Below are 25248 nucleotides of genomic sequence, written 5' to 3' on the forward strand. Positions count from 1 at the left end.
GAAAGAATACATTGGTTTAGATAAAAGTTTAGACGAGAAGTCAAACATTATTGGACTCTACAATGTGATATCACTCAAGATGGTTTAACATGAACTTTTGTCTTGAACGATTGATATGATTACATTTTGCTATAAACTTGTAAACACAATAGTGATGGCCATATTATTACAGCTTGTGTATGTATTTTGGAAGTTTTATATAAAAACAGAAAGATACTTTAAGCATCAGGTCAGGCAATGTGGGGAGGGAGAGTTATCCCATACATCGATAATTTCAGAGATTTCTTGTACAGTGCAATATTGTCAATTGAAGCGACTCAGTAGTAGTGCTCTCATGGATTCAAACCCTTTAAAAGCCTTTGGATGTAAACTAGACTGAAGTTTCAGCTCACTATTTTTGGGAGGTAATTTCAAGAAGAGAAATGAAACTGTTCTCTCAGATGGGTATGAAAAACCTCAGGGTAATTTTTTGAATTAGCAGAAATACTCTGGCATCCTGGCCAAGCTTTATATCTCAGCAAAAGTGGCTGAAACAAATCATTTGTCACATTTTTTTTCCCTGTTTCTGTGACCTTACATTATGGAAGATTTCTGCCTCATTTCTCAACATAGCAACAGACTCCACTTAATGCATTCTTCAATGGATATCAAGTCCCTTGTGATTGTGAAAGCATGCAAGTCTCTATGTAAATATAGGTTGTTCATTTTATTTGCAATTTCCTATGGACTTTTTCATTTACAGTAATCTTGTTCTGGACATAATTTATTGTTCAGTCTTAACTGTCCTGTAAATATAAGATTAAAATAACATTAAAAGGATTTTCATGAATTCTGTAATAATATATTTATTTGTATATTTGACAGAAGGTGTGTTGCTGAAAGCAAGTGGTCAAATAAGAATGTTATATAGTTTAAAAAGGTATTCTAGGTTATGGCCCTACAAATTATTTTATACTTGATTATCACTGAGAGAGAGCTCTCCTGATTTTTATCATAATTGCTTGTGACAGCTTTTGGTAGTAAACAAAATTGTCTTTGTAGTTTGGGATGAAATCTTCCTGGAGCTGCAAGAGACTAGGGTGATAGAATGTTTACCTTTTTCCACCCTTGGGTTCTTGCATATCTTAACTTTGCTTCATTTGTTCCCTTGTCTTTTTCTCTCCCTAGCAATTCAGACATTGTATCACATTTAGTAGATTCTTGGATAAAATACTCTCTTTTTTGCAGCAATGTATTTCTTAATGTTGTCGAAGTACATGCTTGCTTGGCTAAATATCACATACTGCCTACACTTTTATGGATAAGATGTAAAATTGAGATTGTGCTTATAATATTAAAAAGGAATGGGGGAGTTTTTCCTGACATCCAAGTCAATATTTATTCCTTAACCATCAATGAAAACAGATTGCATTAAAGTTTAGTATCTTCAATGCAGTAACATTTCTTAAAATGATTTACAGAAATACAGAATTAGATTACCCTAAAGCAGTGTTTCCCAATCTTTTTTAGCCCTACACCCCCTCTCCCAAAGCATTTTTGTTCTTGCCAACGCCCCTCTTAGACACAATATACTTTCTGGAACCCCCCATAGTGTAAAAACATGTCTACCATATGCTAACATGAGAAAAATGATCCTGCTTTAAATTTTTGTTTGTCTTTGAACACAGTACCATTGTGCTGTACAGCAGCTTCAAATTCAAGATGATATTTAGCAAGAGTTGAAATATCCAGTTCAAGTTTTGGCAGCAGAAGTCTTAAATCCCCATGTGTAACAATGCCTAAGCGGATTCAGTTTTTTGTGAGTATGTGGTTCGCTGCACTAAAGCCTCTTCAACAGGGTAGCAGGATGAAAATGCAATGAAGAGCAGTTTAGCTCTTTTCCAAAGACTAGGAAACTTCATATGACCGTGTAGTCACATACCACAAAAGCCAACATTTGAAAATCATTTTTGCTTCTTCATCAATCTGAATTTTGATAATTTCTTCTTGCAAGTTCTCTTCCTGTTTTTCCACCTTGCAATGAAATGGGTTAATTAACAGGTCCAGAATTTCCAGATCATTCAAATCCTTGAATCAATTCTGAAAATCCTTCTTCAGTGACTGCAGGTTAAGCAGCGCTCTTGCAAATCACTGTCTGTGATTTGCTGTACTGTACAAAGTGCTGTACTTTCCATGTAGGAAAACTGTGAGAACGTTCTCCTCCCAATGTTTTGCTTCCATGTTTCCAATTTTCTGATAAAAGTGGGCTCTGCACTTTTTGCCTGGATTAAATTGAAATTGTCACCCTGCAGTTTCATATTTAGAATGTTCATTTTGTCATACAGATCGGCGAGGTATGCCACATCTCCACATAAAAGTTCAATCTTGTTTCCCAAGCTCTTGTTGACTTTGAATAAAAATTCAACCTCAATGTCAAAAAGTTCAAAAAAGTATTTTAAGCAGCAGCCTTTTGACAGCCAACATACTTCAGTGTGAAGAAACAAGCATTCAAACTCATCATCGTTATCTTGGCATAATTGGCAAAATATTCTGCTGTTTAATGAATGAGCTTTAGTTTTGTTGTTAGCAGATATACAAGAGTCATTCTTGAAAAAAGTAGCTGGCTGAGGTTTCTGACTCTGAGTTGTTGAAATGAATTATGCAATGGATTGCAAGCAGACTTGGAATTTCTTTTTTCATAAATGTCAGTGGACCAAAATGGTGACTTGTCATATATGATGCTCCATCTGTTGCACAAGAAATCATGTTCCTTTTAGGAATACTTTTATCCTGAAATTACATTTTGAGCTTGTCATAGATTGATTCTCTGTTGATATTTGTTTTTAACTTCTTACAAAAGAGAATCACTTCATAAACTTTTCCATTTTTGATAAACCATACATATGCCATTAGCAATGCCTCATTGCCTTGCAGAGTTGACTAATCCATATGTATCTCAAATTCTGTTTTTTGTAGCTCTGTGCAAATCTGACACTCGGTGTCTTCACTCATTTTGTCAATACGACAAGCTACAGAGTTACTACTCAGAAAAATTGATTTTAAAACACTGATATCCATTTTGAGAACATTGTGAGCACTTGTGATACAGCAGGCATTATTAATCTTTCACCAGTTGTATGAGATTATCCACATTTGCAAACATTGCTTCTTTTGTTATAAGAAGCAATGAGACCATTGTCAAGGTCGTTTTTAGCTTTCTTGGCAAATGCCTCAAAGTGTGCAACACTTTTCAAATACTTCTTTCATCTTCTGGAACAGAATAAAACCATAACTAGCCTTTTCAGGGCATCTTTTGCAGAAATCTTGATGGTTTCATAGCTTCATTAGACAGTACAGTATTACAAATAAGACGCATGGAACAAGTGCTCACTGCCTGCAGAGCTATGGTTCTTCGTGTGTTCAAGTGCCTCTTCCTATTTTTTGGAGGTACCTTCTCTACTAACGGTCAGTCAGGACTTGTGCTTCAAGCTAGAGTGCCGCTTATTATCCCCACCCAAGACTCTTGAATGCCCCCTGACAACTTCTATTTCCCCCTAATGCCCCCTTAGGACACATAGCCACTCCCGTTGGAAATCACTGCTCTAAAGAAGCATTAGGACAGATGAATCTAAGATTACATTTTATTAAGTTTTTTGCTTTGCAGGCATCACTGCCTGGACCAGTATGTGTTGTTCATCCTAATTGCACTTGAGAATGTTGTTTGAAGTCACATGTTTGTACGCCTCAAGGCCCATTGGTGCAGTTTCTTCTACAATGCTCATGAATAGGAAGTTTGACTATTTAGACTTAGTGATGACAAAAGAATGGCAATATATTTTCCAAGACAGAATTGTATGTGATATTGGGGGAAACCGTGGATATTGGTTTTTCTACACCCTATCCTTCTTGGTGGTCAAGGTTTCAGGTTTGAGAGTAATTTTGGGTGTGTCAGGAAGTGTGTTACCCATTAATGATTGCTTAAAGGTTCAAAGGTTCATTTATTATCAAAGTATGTATGCAATATGCAACTCTGAGATTCTTCTTCTCTTGTTAGCCATGAAACAAAGAAAATCCATGGAAGTAAGTTCAAAGAGAAACAGGAAACCCATTCTTGCCATAAAAAAGAATGGCAACGTGATCATCAAAACCTTCAAACTCTCTCCCACCCTGCCAAAATGAGAACATCGGCACCCAAATGCCTCTTCCCCACACAACAAAAATAATAAAAGCACGACAAGAAAATCGATCACCTAATGCCCCTCTCCTTGCACCAAAAAACAATGAGGAAGAATGGGCAAAAACACAGAACATAAAAACAATAAGACTGAAAAAGTCCATAGTCCAAATCCATAAACACAGGACCTTGGTAATATCTTCCAACATCATGGAAAGAGAGCAACATGGCTTGAGCGCACAGGCCTACCCTCTAGGCACAGCGATAAGCCACACAGTCTCCTCCAGCAGCAGGTGGATGAAAAGGCAAGTAGCCGGTGCTGAACACTCACTTAACTTCTGCATTCGCCTTGATGTTTCAATCTTCCACTTTAATTGGCAAAATAGAGTCAGTCATTGGCTCACATTCTGACTTGAAGTTTCTTTGCCTTGAGAGTTCGAGCTCGGGGGCCTGAAATTCTTCAATTGCCTCTAGATCAATTTGATTTTCAGATAATTTCTAAGTACGCAAGCTTGGACTTGGGTTTAGATGGCCGTGATCAGATCGGATTGAGGTTGAGTTTTGGTTTTATGCGTAAGCAGGTGTCAAAGTATCTTATTAATAAGCTACAACTTTGTTCTTTTTTTGCCTCCCACCTCTGTTAAGTACATAATTGATTTAGATTTCTTAGGAAGTTTTCATATCTGCTGGAAACTTTTGAAAATCTAGAAGTTTGGAAGGTCATTATTAATCAATCTGTTGTCTCTGGAGTCACCTTCTTTAGAAATCCTTGAACATGGGCCATCAGGCACAGTGTATTTGTCAGGCCTTATTTCCATTAGTATGCCTAGTAGTTATTCTCAAGTGATATTAATTGTCCGAAGTTCCTTGCTTTTTATTGCCTCCAGGCCACATTCTATTTCTGGAATGCTTTAAATGATTTGTGCTGTGAAGTCTGATGCAACATATTTATTTAATCTTTTTGCCATTTCTTTGTTCCTTATTATAATTTCCTTTTCTTATTTTTAAGGGACCATTGTTGATTTTTTTTCTCTTTCATTTTTAAGTGGCTTGTCAAAGTCCTTTTAATCTGTTTCTATGTTTCTTCTCAGTTTTTATTTTCTTGAATTACATTCCCTCTGTTTTGAGTCATTTGCTGGTTTTATTAATTCTCTCAATCCTTGGAGCTACTGCTATTCCTCACAATTTTAAAAGCAGTTTTTTCAATACACAGCTGTGCTCTAGTACTTCGGTTAGTCATAGATAGATCATTTTTCCCATCAGTTTTTGTTTCTCAATAGATTGCTTATTTGATGAAAATTTTGAAATGTTTCTTTAAATGTCTACTACTGTTTATATACCATCATACCTTTAATACTTAAGGAATCTAAATGAAAGCAAAGGAATTTTATAAGCATTGCCTTCTGATGGATAGAACAATCATTTTTTAAATTTTAATCTCCCATAATCAATGTGTTTGGATTGAATGAGACGTTAAAATGTATGAAGTTTTCAATCAGGAATCCAAAGATTCAAATATTCAATGATTCAAAGTATCATAGTATGTATAAAACCATGAGATTCATCTTCCTGCAGATTCATCCAACCTTCTCTTAACCCTATCCCCTATCTTCATTTCTGATTTTGAACAAAGCGGAGAATTGTCCTTAATCTCAATTATCAAAATACATTTGAAGAGCTACTTAGATATATTTATATCTAGTAAGTCCCTTTACAGCATAACTTGGAACTGATAAGTCCATGGTTAAAAGGTGAGCAACCATTCATCTCCCATGGTCATCCCTTCATCACCTTTAATGCTTCTGAACTTAACTGCTTTGTGAGCTGTGATCCTTCTCTGAGATGTCTATTCCTTCTACCACAGTTTCTGATATTTCTGTAATTACCTATGCCCTACCTCCCAGCTATATTCATTCTGTCCTTCTGCCTCTATACTCTCTATCTTTAAAAAAATGTTGTGTACCGTAACTCTTTAAGTATCTCTTCTCAACTGACAAATAACCATGCTACCATATATCTCAGAATTCTAGACTCTGAGGCTTCATTGTTCCAAAGAGGGTGGTTTTCCATTGAGGAAACTTGCATGTCAAATCTGAGAGCCTGAAAGATTTTTTTTTAATCCTCTTGGTTTTTAAAGTATAATTAGAAGATCATTTAGGACTTCGCTTAAAAATAGTACACAGAACTAAAATCTGTTTGTATCTTTCCTAATCATCACCATGTATATAGTCTGCTTTGGAAATCTCAGTTTTTGAGATTTTAGTTTTTCATGCTTTACAATTTTCCCCATTTTTGGGCACTACTGTGAAAAAAAGAGCATGTGATTCTCAAATAAAAATTCTCAGTTAAATTGATCAAAATCCCTTTTTGTAATACTCATTATGTGGACAAAGGGTTGGGGCTGGTACATTTTCAAGGCACTGTCAATAAAGGAATGATGAAGTTCATGGGTTTGTGGACCATTCCGAAATCTAATACCAGAGCGGGATGCAAGCTGTTTCTAAATAAGTGAGTATGGGTTTTCACTCTCCTGTATTTACTCTTTGATAATAGTATCAGGAAGAGGGGATGTCCTAAATACTGCAGGTCCTTAACAGTGCATGTCCCCTTCTTGAGGCATTGCCTCTTGATATCCTTGATGGTGGGCAACTAAAAGGGACCAATTTACCTACAAAAATTCATGTCTTTAGATGCAAGCTGGAGCACCCAGGGGAAGCCCATTTTGCCACAGGGAGAAAGTGCAAATGCCACACAAGTGGCACCTGAAGTCAGGATTGAATCTGGGTCACTCAAACTGTAATTCTGCAGCTCACTAGTTGCACCATTGTGCAACCCAGATTGTTGTGGAACTTAAATTCAGTAGGTTAAATAATCTGAGATAAGATCAGAAACAAGAGAGTGTCTTGGCAATCATGAAACTACCACGTTAAAACCCATCTGGATCATAGGGAAGGAAATCTTGAGTGAGACCAGATTCCCCGAAATTAATTAATGCTTAACTGTCCTCTAAAGTTGCCCAGCAAAGTGATCATTTATATGAAAAAACATCATTATGGTAGCATAGTGTTTTCATTACTGGACAACCATTCAAGGGCATTCACACAGAGAAATGAATTATAATTCTACCATAACTGTTGGAGCATTTAAAATCAAGTATTTAAAACATTCAGACTGATAAAAAAGCTGACGTTAAGTAGGTAACTGAACCCACCTGTTCCACTCATGTCCTCAAGGGAAGAAAATCTGCCATCCTTATCTGGTCTGAACTATGTGACTACAGCCACATAATAATTGTAAAAACAGATGTTACTGACTTTTAACTCCTTCAAATCATTAATTATCAGCGATTAATAAATGCTGGCATTCTGGAATGAATGTCCACCAGCTACAAATGAGTAAATAAGAAGATTCCCCTACTCATTCCTCTCAGTCATGAAAACTCTTTTTATTTAAATTAAGATAATAGAAATATTGAAGTAAATTTAGACAACACCACAGGTGAAACTTATGTTGAAATGTGTGACTCACACTCACCGTAAGTTTACAAAAAGCATTTGTGCAGCAAGTTGAACTGCTTGGGGATTCAGAGCACCCCTGGTGGAATGTTAGATCATGACTTCATAAATCTGTTTCAGTGTTGTACTTTTATTTCCTTTCGTTATGTTCTTTTTGGAACAGCTGCATTATGAATAACTAAATGGACTGCCTACTGAATGATCAGGTTCATTACATGCAGTTCATAACTTGTAATGAACAAAGCAGCACCCAGATAACTTAGGTGTGAATGGAAGTAAATAAAAACCCAGCTGAAATGAATCAAACTTCATCTGAATTGAATAAAACCCAGTAGGCATTCTTTGACCCATGCAGGGAGTGAAAGAAATATTCTACCTGCTTTCCTGGTATTACCATTAGGCTGTAATTCCCTTTTAAAAGAAAATTATCATTTTTGCCTTGAACTTTGAATAAGTAAAAAAAGAATCCACGATGTTTCTCCTGCTGATGCAATCGTTCTTTCTACCTGAAAATTAAAATTGTGGAATTTGTAAAAGAAGCTAACATTGTAAGGATGTTTACAAGTTTTGGCAATTACAATTGATGTAAGTGAATGTAAAATTCATGGACAGTTTATACCATTCATTTTATTGTGTGTTCTGGATATCTTAAGCATGATAAAATATAAATGTACTTACAATTTTTATGACTGTCAACAATTAATGTACTTAGAATGTCAGATTCAAAAACGTAGCATGTTGTTGTAAAATTAATTAAGTTTATTTAAAGTGAATGAAAACATGGTTTGAATCCACCTTCAAAACTGCATGACTAATGCTTAGAAAGTATATAATTCAGTGCCCCATGCAAAACTTTTCCCAGGACCTTATACATTTGTCCTTAGTAGACTCAAAAATCGAATCATTTACTTTTTTTTTGGCTGCTGCAGCATGTGAAGCCCAGTTTCTCTGTACAGCAATATTGGCATATGAATTTCTTAATAAGTAGTTATAGAGCTAGTTTTATCTTACATGTGCATTACATTGTCTTCAGATTTTTTCCTCTAGCTTCAAAGACATGCAAATACATAATTAGCTCTTAAGAGAGTCATACTAATTAAAATGCTTTTTTGGTTGCTGGCTTATGATATATTTTGAATGAAGGCTGCCTTAATTTGTCTGATGATTGCCAAGAGTTTTTGTCATGTCTGACCCAGCGTATGAACAGTAAAATCATAAATAATAGTTCTCAGAACAATGCTTGCAAATCAAAGCAGTTGAATAGCATCTGACCATTTATTTTTTAAATCTTTGTAAAACTTACAAATTGGTGTAAATCATTGAAATTCTTCAGCATGTTGGGCTGTGGGTGGTAGTTGTTGACTGTATTTAAGGTAGTAACTAACTGATTTTTGGCCATCAAGAGAATTGAGGCATATAGGAATTGAGTGGAAAAGTAGCCTGACAGATCAGCATGATCTAATTAAACAACAGAGCAGTCTTCATGGTCTACATGGCCTGTTCTTCTGTTATAATAGGGATAAATTATTTGTCCTTAAGCTTGTACTTAGTTTTGCTTATTTATTAATTCTGTGTAAATTCGATTGAACTAATGTCATAAAAACAGAACAAAATTGCATTGTGTGAAATTTGTGCAAGATTTGATTTTAACTATGGTTCAGTTATGGCAAGTTTGCTTCTAAGTGTGGAAGAAGTGAGCCATAAAAATGAACATAAGAGCACATTAAACACATGGTTAAATTCAATGTTGGTGGAGTGCCGATTTTGGGATTTATTTTGTTTTTTTAGGAATATTGTATTGGAATAACATTACTGCATGGATTCAGAAATGGCTTGCCCTTCGAAAGCAGAGAGTAGTTGCAGATGGAACACTTTTTTGCCTGAAGGTTGATGACCAGTGGTGTTTTGTAGGGATTTGTTCTGGGACCCTTGCTCTTCGTGATTTTTAAAAATATATAAATGAGGAAGTGGAAAGGTCAGTTTGTCGGTTTACAAATTACATGAAAGTTGGTGGAGTTGTGGCTAGCGTAGAAGGTTGTTTTAGGTTACAACAGTACATTGACAAGATGTAGAGCTGGTCTGAGAACTGGCAGAGGGAGTTCAACTTGTGTGAAGTGATTCACTTTTGAAGGTTGAAGTTGAAGGGAGAATACAGGCAGGATACTTAACAGTGTGAGGGAATAGAGAGACCTTAGGGTCCAGAGATACCTCAAAATTACCTCACAAGTTGTTAAGGTTGTTAATAAGGCATATGGTGTGTTGGTCTTCATTAGTTGGGGTATTGAGTTCAAGATCCACAAGGTATTGTTGCAGCTCCATAAAACCCTGGTTAGACCACACTCAGAATATTGTGTTGAGTTCTGGTCATCTCATTATAGGAAGGATGTGGAATACTTAGAGAGGATGCAGAAGAGATTTACCAGGATGCTGCCTTATGAGGATAGGTCCTCATCCTTGCATTGTAGAGAACAAATGAATTGGAATTCAAATGACAGCCTGCTAAAGGCTGGCATTATTTAACTTAAAAACAAATTCATTGCAGTGTAGACAGCACTATAACCTTGAAGAAAAATTAACATATTAATTTAGCTTTAAGATGTGCTTGGGAAACTAGTCGAGAGGAGGATGCAAAAGGTTAGATGGGCCATAGTGTTGAAATGCAGGTGGTCGGCTTAGCAGAGGATGTTCCATTAAATACAGAATGTGGTTTAAGATGATGAAAAGAAAGATCTGTTTAATGGAGGGTGGGAAATGACTGAATGTGGGAGAGGACCCTGTGAGATATAGAGTACTAAAATTACAAGTTGTAAGTCCCAGTACATAGCATGGCATATTTCATCTTGCTAGTTTGTGGTGTGCCATATCTTTCATGAGGAGAGAATGAGAAGGCTAGGTTTCTGTTCTTTAGTATTTAGGTGACCTAAATATACATTATTTGAATAGGTAAACATAGGGAAAATGTCTACCCTAGCTGAGGAGTCTAGAACTAAGGATTATAATCTACAAATAAAAATAGGACATTAAAGATCAAAATGAGAAGACGTCTTTTTCCCTCATGTCCTTTGGAGTCTCTAATCTGGAAGTTGCTGGTGTGATTATTATTAGAGAATCTCGTAAAGTGAAATATTCTTTGCAGAAAATGTAATTAAGGTGTTCAGGTAATGTCTGCAGAGAGAGGAAAAGAGTTAATATTTCACTAGAAACATATTACCATATTGTCCACATGTACAAAATACATCTACCAATTTGATTTTATTTCATCTTTCCATTATCTAAAGTGTTTTGTTTTTGTAGACACTTTATGGCTTGAGGTGCATAGAATTCCTGGGTAGCAAGTGAAGAGAATCTTTAGAAACCCATTAAAAGCAACTGGGAATAGACTTGGTGAATAATTGAATGTAGACCAAGAACAGGAAGTTCAGAGACAGAATTGTAAATGCATTGGAAAAAGGGGCAGGCTGCTGACTGGAAAACAACATTTTAGTCAGACAAGGGAGGGTGATGATGGATGTGGACTGGTTGCACAGGTACCTCTCATTGGAATTATTTATCCATGGTGAAAATGTTTGGATTAAAACATTGGAACAAGACTAAAATGGAGTAAGTGCATATTGGAAGTAACCGGTGAAAAGTTCAAAAATAAACCAAGTCAAAGTAATGATTTTCAGAGCAAGAAATAAGCTATAATGATTGGTTGATGTTGTCTCTTGAAAATAAGTGGATTGGAGTTGAAATTTGGAACCTCAGAAACAGGAATGCAATCTGCTTAAACCTATCCTCGCTATCTACCCAGGGATGAGGCATGAGATTGGAATAAATCATTAGGTTATTCATGTTTATTTTACTTTTAACTCATGTTGCTTTGTTTCCCAGGCTTAGAAAGCTGGCAAGTGTAAGGAAGTAGCAAGGGCTGAGGAGAGGTGCTTCCTTTAGGTTTTATTTACCTTTGCCCAGTATACCTCTGAGTTTGGTGTGAATGTTTTTACCTTCTTTCCTCTCTAATACTTGTAGTTGTAACCACTCTTCCAAGGCCATCATTCAACCATTGGGATAAGAATTCTCTTTTCCCTGAGGTACTTATTTCTCCACACAATTCCAAATAATAATGTTTAAGAGACATTTAGGCAGATGTATGAAGGGACATCGACAATGTTCAGGCTGATGGATTAGTGTGGATTGGCATCATAGTCGCCACAGACATTACGAGTCACAGGGTGTGTTCTTCTGCAATTTAGTTCAGTGTGCTCTAGTTCTCCCTGACCACCTTAGATAGATAGATAGATAGATACTTTATTCATCCCCATGGGGAAATTCAACTTTTTTCCAATGTCCCATACACTTGTTGTAGCAAAACTAATTACATACAATACTTAACTCAGTAAAAAAATATGATATGCATCTAAATCACTATCTCAAAAAGCATTAATAATAGCTTTTAAAAAGTTCTTAAGTCCTGGCGGTAGAATTGTAAAGCCTAATGGCATTGGGGAGTATTGACCTCTTCATCCTGTCTGAGGAGCATTGCATCAATAGTAACCTGTCGCTGAAACTGCTTCTCTGTCTCTGGATGGTGCTATGTAGAGGATGTTCAGAGTTATCCATAATTGACCGTAGCCTACTCAGCGCCCTTCGCTCAGCTACCGATGTTAAACTCTCCAGTACTTTGCCCACGACAGAGCCCGCCTTCCTTACCAGCTTATTAAGATGTGAGGCGTCCCTCTTCTTAATGCTTCCTCCCCAACACGCCACCACAAAGAAGAGGGCGCTCTCCACAACTGACCTATAGAACATCTTCAGCATCTCACTACAGACATTGAATGACGCCAACCTTCTTAGGAAGTACAGTCGACTGCAAGCTGGTGCTGCATCCTTCCCTTCCTAGTTGCTCTGGTTTGTCAATCAGGTTGACAACTACCAGGAATCTGGCCGGAGGAATTAAAGTTGTTCTGCAGATAAAAATAATAAAAAGGCAAATTACTGGGTCTATTATTCATTTCAGTAAGGTCTGTCTCATCAAGGTCTTGCTCTTTATTGTCTGCCTGCCTGTGTTGCACTTTCCCTGTAACGCTTTATTTTGCATGTTACTGTTTTCCATTGTACTACCTCAATGCACTGTTAAAATTAAACCATCTGTATTGATGGCATGCAACAGAAAGCTTTTCACTGTTTATGTGACAATAATAAACCAATTTACTTCTATATTTTGTCTTAATTACATTAAAAATGAGAGACTAGATATTAATTTATAACTAATTAACTGATAGCATTCTAAACTTCATTTTTAGCTTCAAATAATTATTGCAGTATAACTAATGATATATTATCAATTAATGAATAAAGATAGTTCTCCCATTCACAGAAGCATCAAGAATGGCTTAAATATCAGGACACAAAGCATTATGTGTGGAAAGATAAAGGGTTAACATTCCATGCTTCAGCTCTGATTAAGGGTCTTTAAACCTATACGTTAGCTTTGCTTTTCTTTCCACAGATGCTGTTTGATGGGCTGAATGTTTGAGTATTTTTGTTTTTATTTCAGGTTTCCAACATCCGCATACTTTTAGAAAACCATGAATGTTATGGAAATCATTCAGGCAGCTTGAAGTGTTGAGCGATACTTTGGCAATAGTTTTGAACTTACAGTTTTCCTCTTACTTTGTTTCTTAAAGGCATAAAATATTCACTAAATACAAATTCATTAACAAAGAATCCATATGCCAGAAGAGCTTTCATAAATGCTTTCTAGAATTCTACCTCTGCTCATTACAAAGGTTTGATACCAGTCTTGGATAAGTGTTCCAGTGCATTATTTTAAGCTTGATAAACCTGCTGAAGAGCTAAGTAATTTTTTAATCCAGTTAAATCCAGAGAATTCAAAGTAAGATCTGGTGGTATCACTGTTGGTGAATAGCACTATTGGTTATGTTCAGAATGTAAACATTAAAAATAGAAAGGGGAGAAAATGCTCTGGCCTTCATTATGACCATGGCTGTTCCTTGCAATTTCCTGACAGGACACCACATCCCAAAATTTTCACCAACAGCTTCAATCACCGCTTCTCCCCAATTTTGAGTCTATAACAATCTGCTGTCTCCAGTTTGCAAGTTTATTTATAAATAAATAGCACCATGTAAGTCCATAGATTTATTTAAAAGTTAAATGTCTCCAGCTTAATGGTCTGAGGGTGGATAAATCTCCTAGACCTGATGGAATGCACCCTCGGGTTCTGAAGGAAGTAGCTGGGGAGACTGTGGAGGCATTAACAATGATCTTTCAGGAATCAATAGATTCTGGCATTGTACCGGATGACTGGAAAGTTGCAAATGTTACTCTGCTATTTAAGAAGGGTGGGAGGCAACAGAAAGGAAACTGTAGACCTGTTAGCCTGACATCAGTGGTTGGAAAGTTGTTGGAATCGATAGTTAGGGATGAGATTACGGAGTACCTGGAGGCACATGACAAGATATGCCAAAGCCAACATGGTTTCCTGAAAGGAAAATCTTGCTTGACTAACCTACTGCAATAATTTGAGGAAATTACAAGCAGGGTAGACAAAAAAGATGCAGTGGATGTGGTGTAATTGGATTTTCAGAAGGCCTTTGACAAGGTGCCACACAGGAGGTTGCTTAGCAAGATAAAAGCCCATGGAATTACAGGAAAGTGACTAGCTCAGGTGGAGCATTGGTTGATCAGCAGAAAACAGAAAGTGGGAATAAAGGGATCCTATTCTGGCTGGCTGCTGGTTACCAGTAGAGTTTCCCAGGAGTCGGTGTTGGGACCGCTGCTTTTTACGATGTATGTCAATGATTTGGACTATGAGATTAATGGATTTGTCGCTAAATTTGCCAATGATACAAAGATAGGTGGAGGAGCGGGTAGTGTTGAGGAAACAGAGAGACTGCAGAGAGACTTAGGTCATTTAGGGAAATGGGCAAAGAAGTGGCAAATGAAATACAATGTTGGAAAGTGTGTGATCATGTACTTTGGTTGAAGAAATAAACGTGCAAACTATTATTTAGACGGAGAGAGAATTCAAAGTGCAGGGATGCAAAGGGACTTGGGAGTCCTTGTGCAGGATACCTTAAAGGTTAACCTCCAGGCTGAGTCAGTGGTGAAGAGGCGAATGCAAGAATGCAATGTTGGCATTCATTTCTAGAGATATAGAATATAAGAGCAGGGATGTGATGTTGAGGTTCTATAAGGCACTTGTGAGACCACACTCGGACTATTGTGTGCAGTTTTGGGCATCTTATTTTAGAAAGGATATACTGACATTGGAGAGGGTTCAGAGAAGATTCAGAGAATGATTCCAGGAATGAATGGGTAACCGTATGAGGAATGTCTGGCAGCTCTTGGGCTGTGTTCCCTGGAGGTCTGGAGAATGAGGGTGGGGATCTCATTTAAACTTTCTGAATGTTAAAAGGCCTGAACAGATTAGATATGGCAAAGTTATTATCCATGGTAGGGGAGTTTAGGACAAGAGGGCACAGACTTCAGGACTAAAAGAATGTCCATTTAGAACAGAAGCGGAGAATGACTTTAGTCAGAGGGTGGTAAACCTGTGGAATTTGTTGCCACGAGCAGCTGTGGAGGCCAAGTTATTGGGTGCATTTATAGCAGAGATAGATATATTCTTGATTAGCCAGGGCATCAAAGGGTATGGGGAGAAGGCTGGGGAGTTGGGATGACTGGAAGAATTGGATCAGCCATGATTGAATTGCGGAGCAGACTCGATTTGCTGAATGGCTTACAGCTGCTCCTATATCTCATAGTCTTACGGTCTTAACCACAGAGAGGTACGGCATGGAAAGAAGCCCTTTGGGCCTCTGAATCCCATCAACCACCCATTTACATTAATCCCACATTCATCTCAATTTTTAATTCTCCCATATTACAATGAGCTCTCCCCAGGTATTCTCACCTGCACCTAGAAGCAAGTTATATTGGTCAAATTATGTACCAACCTACACATCGTTGGGGTATGGTAGGAAACCCATGCAGTCAGAAGGAGAATGTATAAGCTCAAAAGGCATCTGTGGTCAGGATTGAACCCAGGTCTGTGATGATTTGAGGCTTCGGCTCTACTAGATTTTTTTTACTATTCTCTACTACTCATTGTTAACACATTTTATGATCAGAAAGTCTAAATGCAAAAATTCTGGCTGTATAAATACGTCTCTTACGAGGATTTTGTGAATTGTATGCCTGTTATGTTGGTGATGTCACCAATATAACTTGCTTTTAATGTGAATTACAAGTAATATAATGTGCTTTTGTTCTGTTTTAAGTGGTGAGAGGTTGTGTAAGTTGATGTTTAAAGCAACCAAATTATTCTTGTGCACAAGTCACTAAAAGCAGACATACATGAAAAGACCATAAAACACAGGAGCAGAATTAGGCCATTTGGCCCATTGAGTGTGTTCCAAAGTATTATTATCCCTCTAATTTACCCCATTTCCCTGCCTTCTCCAAGTAACCTTGGGCATCTACATTAATCAAGAAACTATCAACCTCTGTTTTAAATATACCCAATGACTTGGCCTCCACAGCCAACTGTGTCAATGGATTCGATAGATTAATCACCCTATGGCTAAAGGAATCCCTCCCTATCTCCTTTCTAAAGAGATGTCCTTGTATTCTTTAGCTATGCTCTCTGGTCTGAGACTCCTCTGCAATAGGAAAGATCCTCTCCAAGTGCACTTTATTTAGGCCTTTCTGTAGTTGACAGTTTTCAATGAGATACCTCGTTCTTCTAAACACCAGTGATTATAGCGCCAGAGCCATGAATTACTCCCCCTACATTAACCCTTTTGTTCCTGGAATATTTCTTGTAAACCTCCTTGGAGACTCTCCAATGCCAGCACATCCTTTCTTAGATAAGGGGCCCAAAACTGCTCACAGTACTCCAAGTGTGGTATGACCAATGCCTTTTAAAGCCTCAGCATTGCATCCTTGCTTCTATGTTCTAGTCCTCTCAAAATGAATGCTAACATTGCATTTGTCTTCCTTACCACTGATTCAACCTGCAAGTTAAACTTTAGGGAATCCTGAAGGAGGACTCCTAAGTCTCTTTGGACCTCTGATTTCTGAAGGTGATCTGTGTTTTGAAAATAGGCTTTGTGTTTATTCCTTATATCAAAGAATATGATCATATTCTTCCGTACATTATATTCCAGCTGCTGCTTCTTTGCTCATTCTCCTTTTCTGTCACAGTCCTTCTGTTGTCTCCTTCTTCCTCAGAACTACCTGTTCTTCTACCTATCTTTGTATTGTGTACAGACTTGGCCACAAAGTTACCAAAAGCATCATCCAAATCATTCACATATAACATGAAAAGAAGCAGTCTCAACGCAGACCCCTGCGAAAACCACTAGTCACCAGCAGCCACCCAGAGAATGCCCACTTTGTTCCCACTTTTCATTTTCTGTCAGTCAGCCAATCTTCTACCCTTAATAATATTACCTTTCGGAGATGATGAAAGACCAAACAAGTATGATTCAACAAGTTAGATTTTATTACATTTGTTTTATATCTTTTTTTTTAACTTTAGGCCTTCTTCAGTTTCTTTGGAGACTGGGAGAAGCTGAATTGGACTGAAATAATGTGGTTACCTTAAACCACATCATTTTTTTCTCTGCCATGTTGGTAGCAAAAGCTTAGAAAAACATATTTTTGCTCAATGATCATTTGATGCACGAAACATGGAAATGGTGGAAATGATTGATGAGACCAAATAATAAATACAGAATGTACAAGAAATAAATACAGCTGATGCTGTATTTTTGGAATCAAAAACCAAACAGAATATGCTGGAAATGCTAAACAGATGAGGCAGTATCTATGCAGAAAGGAACAATTAAAAGTTTCAGGTGGATACTCTGTGGCCTGCCAAGTATTTCTGACTAGTGAAGGCCTGGTAATGAAATTGGTGATTGCTGTTATGGTTCTTTATATTATATTTACTGCTTCTTTCAAGCTACATGTTTCTTCTTGATGGGAATTTTGTGAAGATGAAATGCTCTTCTGTCTGAACACTAGCAAATGCTTTTGAATTCGAGATTATAAAAGTAGCCTGCATGACTCAAATGCCATTTTCCCTTCCTTTGCTACAGATCTCAATTTGCTTTTATATGTGATAAACTTGACTTTTACTCCTAATTATTTGCTGTTGTACTGGAAAAGCTTTCTGTACTGTTTTATATCTTTAATCTTTAATAATCTTATGGCACCTGGTTTGAGTTTAATCTGCTGTTGAGTCTTGTCCTTGGATCATTGTCCTTTTTTTGCTCCCTCTAGTAATTAAGAACCTTTCCTTTTTCCCTTTATCTTCTGTTTTGTTTTCCTTGATGTGGTTTGGAGTATTATTGCTCAGATTGCCCCTAAATCCCCAGAGTATTTTTTGTGGTTGCTGCAGTGATTGACCAGTGATTGTGGCAGGCTTAATGGACCAGATGGTCTCCTCTTGCACATCAGTTTTGTATCTTCATATGTTCAACTTGTAATTTTGTGATCTTTTGAATGGAAATATGCAGAGAGATAAAATGCAAACACAGCTCTGAGCTGAATCTAGGTCTATAACTTTAAACATGTAATCAACCATACAATGACCAATCTCAGATGAAACCTGCAATATAATTTAACAGTGGTTACTTCTGTTCAAAACACTTGAGATTAGGTTGCATTTTATGACCACCTTGGATACAATGCAATTTAAAATATAGCACTCATTCTTCCTTGGTGGTATTTGTTGATTTTATTTTACACAGCTTCTTTTGAAGGAGACTTTGGTTCCTCTTATTCCATTGGCTTGATTGCATCAAAATTATTTTATTACATTTTGTGTTATATTCCTAGCTATGCTGTTAACTTTGGCCATTAATTTATTGTTACAATACATCTGTAGGCTTTGCATTCCAAACATCAATTTGGTAAAAATATATTGTAGCAGCATTTTGTACAGTTCTGTAATGTAAAAAAAAGTTAGAACTTGCTGTTATTTTGGAAAAGCTGAACTTACAGTTTTACATTGCACAGGATATGAGTAATAATCGAAATTAAATTTTTGGAAACATTCTGTGGGATTCATGCTTGCATTTTGGGACTCTATGTAAACCATTAAAGCCAGCTGCTTGTTGTAATATTCCTTCAGTGTTAGGCAGGTGTTGATTTTGAAATCTTGAATAGCTGTTCTTTAAGTCTGCACATAGTAAATCCAATGAATCAAAACTACTTACCTGTACCAAATAGTATGTTTTAGTCAGTTCCAGAGGGAAGTATTTTAAGTCTGATTTTTATTAAAGCAGCTTAATTGTTTTGATCAGTGATATTTCCAGTTTGTTTCTGCTAGGAGGAGGAAGAAGTATAGAGGGAGACCTGTCAGTCGTCCTACTTCTGTATTTATATTGGACTTTGTCCAAGTTTTGTTTTAATGAGATGCTTGATCTGCTAGTTGTATCGAGATTTATTTTCCCCAAGAGTACTGAGTTTGACCTAATTTTTATAGACCTAATCCTGGAGAACATACACATGTTTTGCAGAGAGCTCTGGAGTTATTTGTTCTTCAGTACTTAGTGGATCTGGAAGCCAAACCGAGAGAATGCTAACTTGAGTCAACAATATGATTTAAAAAGTATCAATGAAACATGTTAATGTTGCAAAAATCTGAAATGATGCTCAGCTTTCAGAATAAGTATTTCAATCTTTCACTCACAACCTCACATAGTCCTGCAATATTTAACCCCAACTTTCAACATTCCTCCTGATATTTAGCCAAAAAAAATGAGACTTATAGTGTATTATTGTTAAATATGTTTTACATGTATTAGCCAAGTATGCTTGTAACTGAGTTCCTTAGACAGCAAGTGTCAAAGGATATTCCATCTAGTTATTTCTGATTGGCTCCATCTTTTCCACCTTGACTCTATAAATTGTTATTGCCACACTATGAATAGAATTGAAATCTGCATTTTTTTAATATGCAGTTGAGATAAAGATCTAGGCAATAATTTTCTTGATGTAAACTTTCCAGTCTCCTAGTCAAACACTGAAAATGAGTCTTGCCTTTCAATAGGACATATATTTGGAGCTGTGGAAGATTTCAGTATTCTTTGCTGAATATGTATCACATTATTTGATCGAAAACAAGTAATGGAGAAGAGAAATTGTCTCAGCATATCATTGTGGATGTTTGAAAATATAATGCCAATTGAAATGTATATGTATATATTGTATAAAGACAGATTTATCTGTGGATAGTACTTAATTTATAGAATCAGTGATATGAATTCAAAAATCATTTTATGAAGGTTTTATTTGGTGTTCAATAGTTGAAAATTGACTTAATGTAGAGCCAAATGTGATAATTTTGTGTGACTTCCAGAAGCTTGACGAGACATATATTGCCATGAGTTACATATGCATCTCTGATGTAGTCTCCTCAGTTGTACTTATATAGTCTCAATCATTGCCCTTTCTATTATTTCAAACTTTGACCCACCTGTAAAAGTTTCTTTTTCCAATATTGCTATGTCTTCTCCTGTCTCCACCCCCCACCCACATTATCTTCCTCGTTGGAAAACTGTTTAGACAACAAAGTTGAGTTGCTGCTTCTCATTTGAAGCCGTGTTTTTGTGATGCCTACTATGTTGCACTCCCACAAGTCTCTCTATTCATCACTTTTATTTCTTACATTCTTTTAATTAAGTTAAAATAATTAGCTACTCACAAAACATTTATCTTTGTCTCCAGTGTCTCATGGGTTAATATAAAAGCACCTATCTTTTATATTCAGTTTTGCTTTCGAGTTTGTTGTCATTTCAGTGCACGTATTCACAGAAAAAAAAGTAATTGCAGCATCACATGTACATACCATTAGATAGAAATTTCATAAGAGGAAAATAAATTATACAGAATTATAAAAAAGAAATTGTAACTGCTATAGAGTTCCCTCCTTCCTTTCTAGATAGTTTAAGTCCTTTGGGAAATGCCTGGGAATCAGATTCTGGCTCAGAATGCAACCTTTTTGGTTGCTTGAAGCACCTCTCCTTCTTCCTGCTTCATTTCTTCTGCTGATTTGCACAGATCTGCTACTTCTGGATGACTACTTGGGTACATAGCCCAGGTAGTCATCCAGAATTTCCATTCATGAGATCTAGTTCTTTAATCTATTTATATGCTGTCTATAATCTCATACAAAGCCTTACCTTTCTCATACTTGTATCATTTATTCTCTCCTTGTTAATACCCCTTCCTGCAGTTGCTCCATGAAATCCTTTACCTTGGGAGATAATATACAACCATGGGATCATGTGTCTGTCCACAGAAATGTGTATATACCCCTATTTATTGAATCCTGTCCTGCCATTCTACTCCCAGACCATACTTTTGAGTCAACTACAGTGTCGTGGACTTTGGCTGTTTTGAGCAACTGTCACCCCCTTCTGTATTTAGAGGTGAATATGATGCACTCATTGATGGGGGTAAAGGAGGTTCCTACACAATTTGCCTGTTCTCCTGGTCTGTCTAGTGGTCACCCCGGAAAGGTTCAATCTCTAGAATGTGGTATCCAGGTAGCACTTCTTGTAAATGCACTGTGATAATGCTAGATTAGATCCTCCATCCAGATCTTGAGCTTAAGTGAAGTGGAAGGAGACTTATATGGAGAAAAAAAAACACTGTCACATATTTGTTGTGTTAAAAAGCCTAATTTTGTTCTCTAAAATTTTATGAATTCACTATAAATTTGCAGCTTTTTCTTTTTTTTTTGTAACAGGATGAAACGACCATTTGTTACAACATCTGAATATATTTTTGAGTTACCCAGTCTGACTGTACAAGCTACAAGGGCCCAGACTTTGCTGCTGCAAACAATTTTACAGAGTTGGACACATAATCCTGGAGGATCAGTGTCATTACCAGTAGATGAAGCTTTAATGAAGGACATCTTCAGACCTTCAGGTATGTTAATTCTATGATGTACTATCTGGAACATTGCTAAAATTTGTATCTCTTAATTTAGAATCCGCAGTTTTGATGTCAAAAAAAATAATTTTCTTTGCAGCCAAGTGTTGATTTAAATGCTGCACATAGTGATGTTCAGCACAGACATAAACACTTTGGCACATCATTTCAATGCACTTACATTAATTCCATTTGCCTTCATGAAGGCCACAATCTTCTATACTTATGGAAATGTCTGTTTAAAAGCCTTATAAATATAGGATTGTATCCAACTCCACCAAATCCTTTGGTAAAGAGTTTCATATATCAAGTGTTCTCTGTGTAAAAAAAAATCTTTCCCACCAATAATCCTTTAAAACTCCTTCATTTCACCTTAGATCCTGTTGTTTTTGATATCCCTACCACTAGAAAAAGATACTGACTACTGTATCTGTGCCTCTTTTCATTTTGTCTCTCTGGTCACTCATCAACCTGGCAGCTCCAGGAAATACAAACTCAGTGTATCTAATCTCTCCCCATAATGAATATTCATCAATCCAGGCAACATCCTGTTGAATCTCCACTTCATTCTCTCCAGCAACCACATCCTTCTTATGTGGTGGCGATCAGAATTGATTGCATTACTCAAAGTCCAGCATAAGCAGGATTTCGCAGCTATTTATTTATTCATTCATTCATTCATTCATTCATTCATTCATTTATTTATTTATTTATTTATTTAGCGATTGATTGTGATACAGTGCGGAATAGGCCCATTCAGCCTTTTGAGTCATGCCCCCCAGCAATCCCTCAATTTAATCCTAGCCTAATCGTGACAATTTACAATGACCGATTAACCCACCAACTGGTACGTCTTTGTACTGTGGGAGGAAACTGGAGCACCAGAAGGAAATCCACAGGGCCACAGGGAGAAGATAGTAACTCCGTACAGGCAGTGATGGGAGTTAAACCCGGGTCGCTGGTGTTGTAAAGTGTTATGCTAACCATTATGCTACTGTGCCACTCCAAATTAAATTCAATGCCACCACCTATGAAAGAAAACATACCATATGTACCATTTACCCATGTTTCTGGGAGCCATAAACATGAACCTCTGAACACTTCTTATTTTCCTTCCATTAACTATATATGCCTGCACCCAATTTAACTTCTGAAATGCCTATCTACAACACCATCAACTTTTGTGGTATCCCCAAACCTACTAATTACACCACTGCATTCAGATTGAGATAAATGATGAAAAAACAAGGGCTCCAGCACCAATCCTTATGCTGCACCACTGATCAGAGATTTACAATCAGAAGCATGGACTATCCCTGCCCCCTATGTCCAAACCAATTTTGGATCCAATTAGACAGTTCACCTTGGATTGCATGTGCATGTATCATGTTCACCAGTCTAACATATGGAACCTTGTTCAATTCCTTACTGAAATCCATATAGACAATATCCACCACACTTTTTTAGTCAGTTTTCTTTCTCCCTTACCACATTATTAATTTGAATAATAAAATCTGCTTAGTTCAATAACTCTGAATTTTGTCAAAACCCTAAACTTTTTCAGCATGAAAACTTTCTTTTAGAATTACTTATGGAAATAACTTTAACAGAATAACTTTGCCAGAACACTATCCCAGATATTGACAATTCTGAGTGGAAAAGGCCAGCCAGCCTCCCGCACTCCTTCTCTTCCTTGCTGTCTTCTTCCTTCCCTTACCATCCTCTCCCTCCCTCACTCCCACCCCTTCTGTCTTTCCCTCCCCCTCTCTCTTTCCCTCCCTCACTCCCATCCCCTTCCCTCCCTTCATCCCTCCTTCCCCTCCCCTGCTCTCCTCTCCTCTCCCTCCCCTTCTCTCCCTCCCTCCTTCCCTCTTTCCTTCCTTCTGCTCCTCCCCTCTCCTCTCCCCTCCCCTCCATCCTGCTCTTCACTTATCCTCTCCTTCCTTCCTTTCCTCCCCATCTTGTCTGTAAATTTTCATTGATTCTAATATTTCTCTTTTCTACTGCAATGCCTATGCAAAAAAGTGCATCTCATGACATATATGTACATACTTCAGTAATAATTTTACTTTGAACTTTTATCTCATGCCCTCTAGTTCAGGTAACATACCACGTAAATCTTTTCTGCACAGTTTTCCAGGTTAACTACATGTTTCGTATAACAGGGTGACCAAAACTGTATGCAAGTGTATCAATGACTTATACAACTGAAAAATAATGTGTCAACTCAATGTCCTGACTGATGAAGGCCAGTGTGATAAATGCCTTTTTCATCACCCTGTGATGTCACTTTCAGTAAACTATGCACTTGTACTCCAACTCCTTGTTCCATGCTGAGGATGTTGCCCTGGGAGAGAACATTGATGTTGGTTTATTTATTTCGCTGCTGGATTTTGTGGAGACAACATTAACAATATCTTTCTAATAATCTGAGGTGCCTGCTGTGGGTGGTCCATACCATTGTTGCCATGTAGAGACAATGAATTCTGTGTGGGATTTGAGTCCCTGATTTTTGAGCCCAATTTTCTTTGATGCCTGGAAGCTATTATATCTAACTGAAAGGACTAGTGGAAGGAGATTGACATTTGTTTTTCAAATGTTGTTCAGGATGTTTTTTTTTATATACCTCGGTTAACAAGACATTGAAGATATGATCTCCAAATATGCACTTTTAAAGTTGTCTGCAAAATGCTGCTGAATAATCGAAGTTGGTTGATGTGTTTCTGGAGTGCCAGGATTCATAGATTGAGTATCTAATTTGTTCCATAAGTTAGCCTCACTCTATTAAGTAGTTTATTGGAATTAAGATGCAGTACTGCTGAAAGAAAGAATGAAGATTGTGTTAGGCTTATAACTTCAATGGTTGTTACAACTTTGGAGGTGACAATTGTATTCAAATCTATCCTTTAATGAACTATCATTTAGAAGATGATGCATGTATGCTACTTAAATTTATGATCAATTAGCTGCAAATCTAAGAAAAATTGTTCTTGAAAGATGTGCTGTATTCAGAAATGATATCATGGTGATTTGGATAAAATCTGAATATGTTGCAGGAAATGTTTTTCTCCAGAAATTTTTCACCTTGGGTGGTTGGAATCTGGAATGTGATGGTGGCAAATACTCTCGCAACATTTAAGAGGCATCCTGATAAGTACTTTAATTGCCAGAGCATAGACTGTGACCCAAGGCAGTAAATGATATTTGTGTATGTAGATGGGCTCTGTGGGCGGCATTGACACACTGGGTTGAAGAGCCTATTTATACGTTATTCTGCTTAATGCCTGCAGTCTATTCATACTTTATCTTTGAAATTGAGTAAACATTATGTCAAAAGTAATGCAAAATTTCAGTAACTGCAGATTGTTTTGAATTTCATTTTGCAGGGAGTCAATGATTAACCTAATATTTTCTTTGAAATTTTCATAGATCTTATCAGAAGAAAGATTTGTAAGTTTAGGCTTGTGCATTTGAATACGATTAAATAGACAGCTTTGTTAAAACTTCTGATTTTTCATAAACTCCACCACTGTTACCATTATTGTTCATGATAACTGCTTTACTTTTGTGCAGTTATTGTCTTTAGGTTTTTGTTTGAACATATTCAATCATGGCACTCAA

The 25248-nt window shown here is 36.9% G+C and overlaps 1 protein-coding gene across 11 annotated transcripts in view; it reads left to right on the top strand.

The window, feature by feature from the left end:
• The window catches only part of LOC140728102 (intermembrane lipid transfer protein VPS13B-like), a 1021046-nt gene that overhangs the window by 262928 nt on the left and 732870 nt on the right, over positions 1 to 25248 (top strand). For all 11 annotated transcript variants that reach the window (XR_012099001.1, XR_012099002.1, XR_012099004.1 and 8 more), the window contains exon 17: positions 21440 to 21624. Coding sequence is in view for 8 of the 11 variants with exons in the window: in XM_073046336.1 (XP_072902437.1) it covers positions 21440 to 21624 (185 nt within the window). In the remaining 3 variants the exon portion in view is untranslated. The remainder of the gene's footprint in view (positions 1 to 21439; positions 21625 to 25248) is intronic.

The sequence above is a fragment of the Hemitrygon akajei genome, chromosome 1 (assembly GCF_048418815.1).
Source record: "Hemitrygon akajei chromosome 1, sHemAka1.3, whole genome shotgun sequence".
NCBI lineage: Eukaryota > Metazoa > Chordata > Chondrichthyes > Myliobatiformes > Dasyatidae > Hemitrygon > Hemitrygon akajei.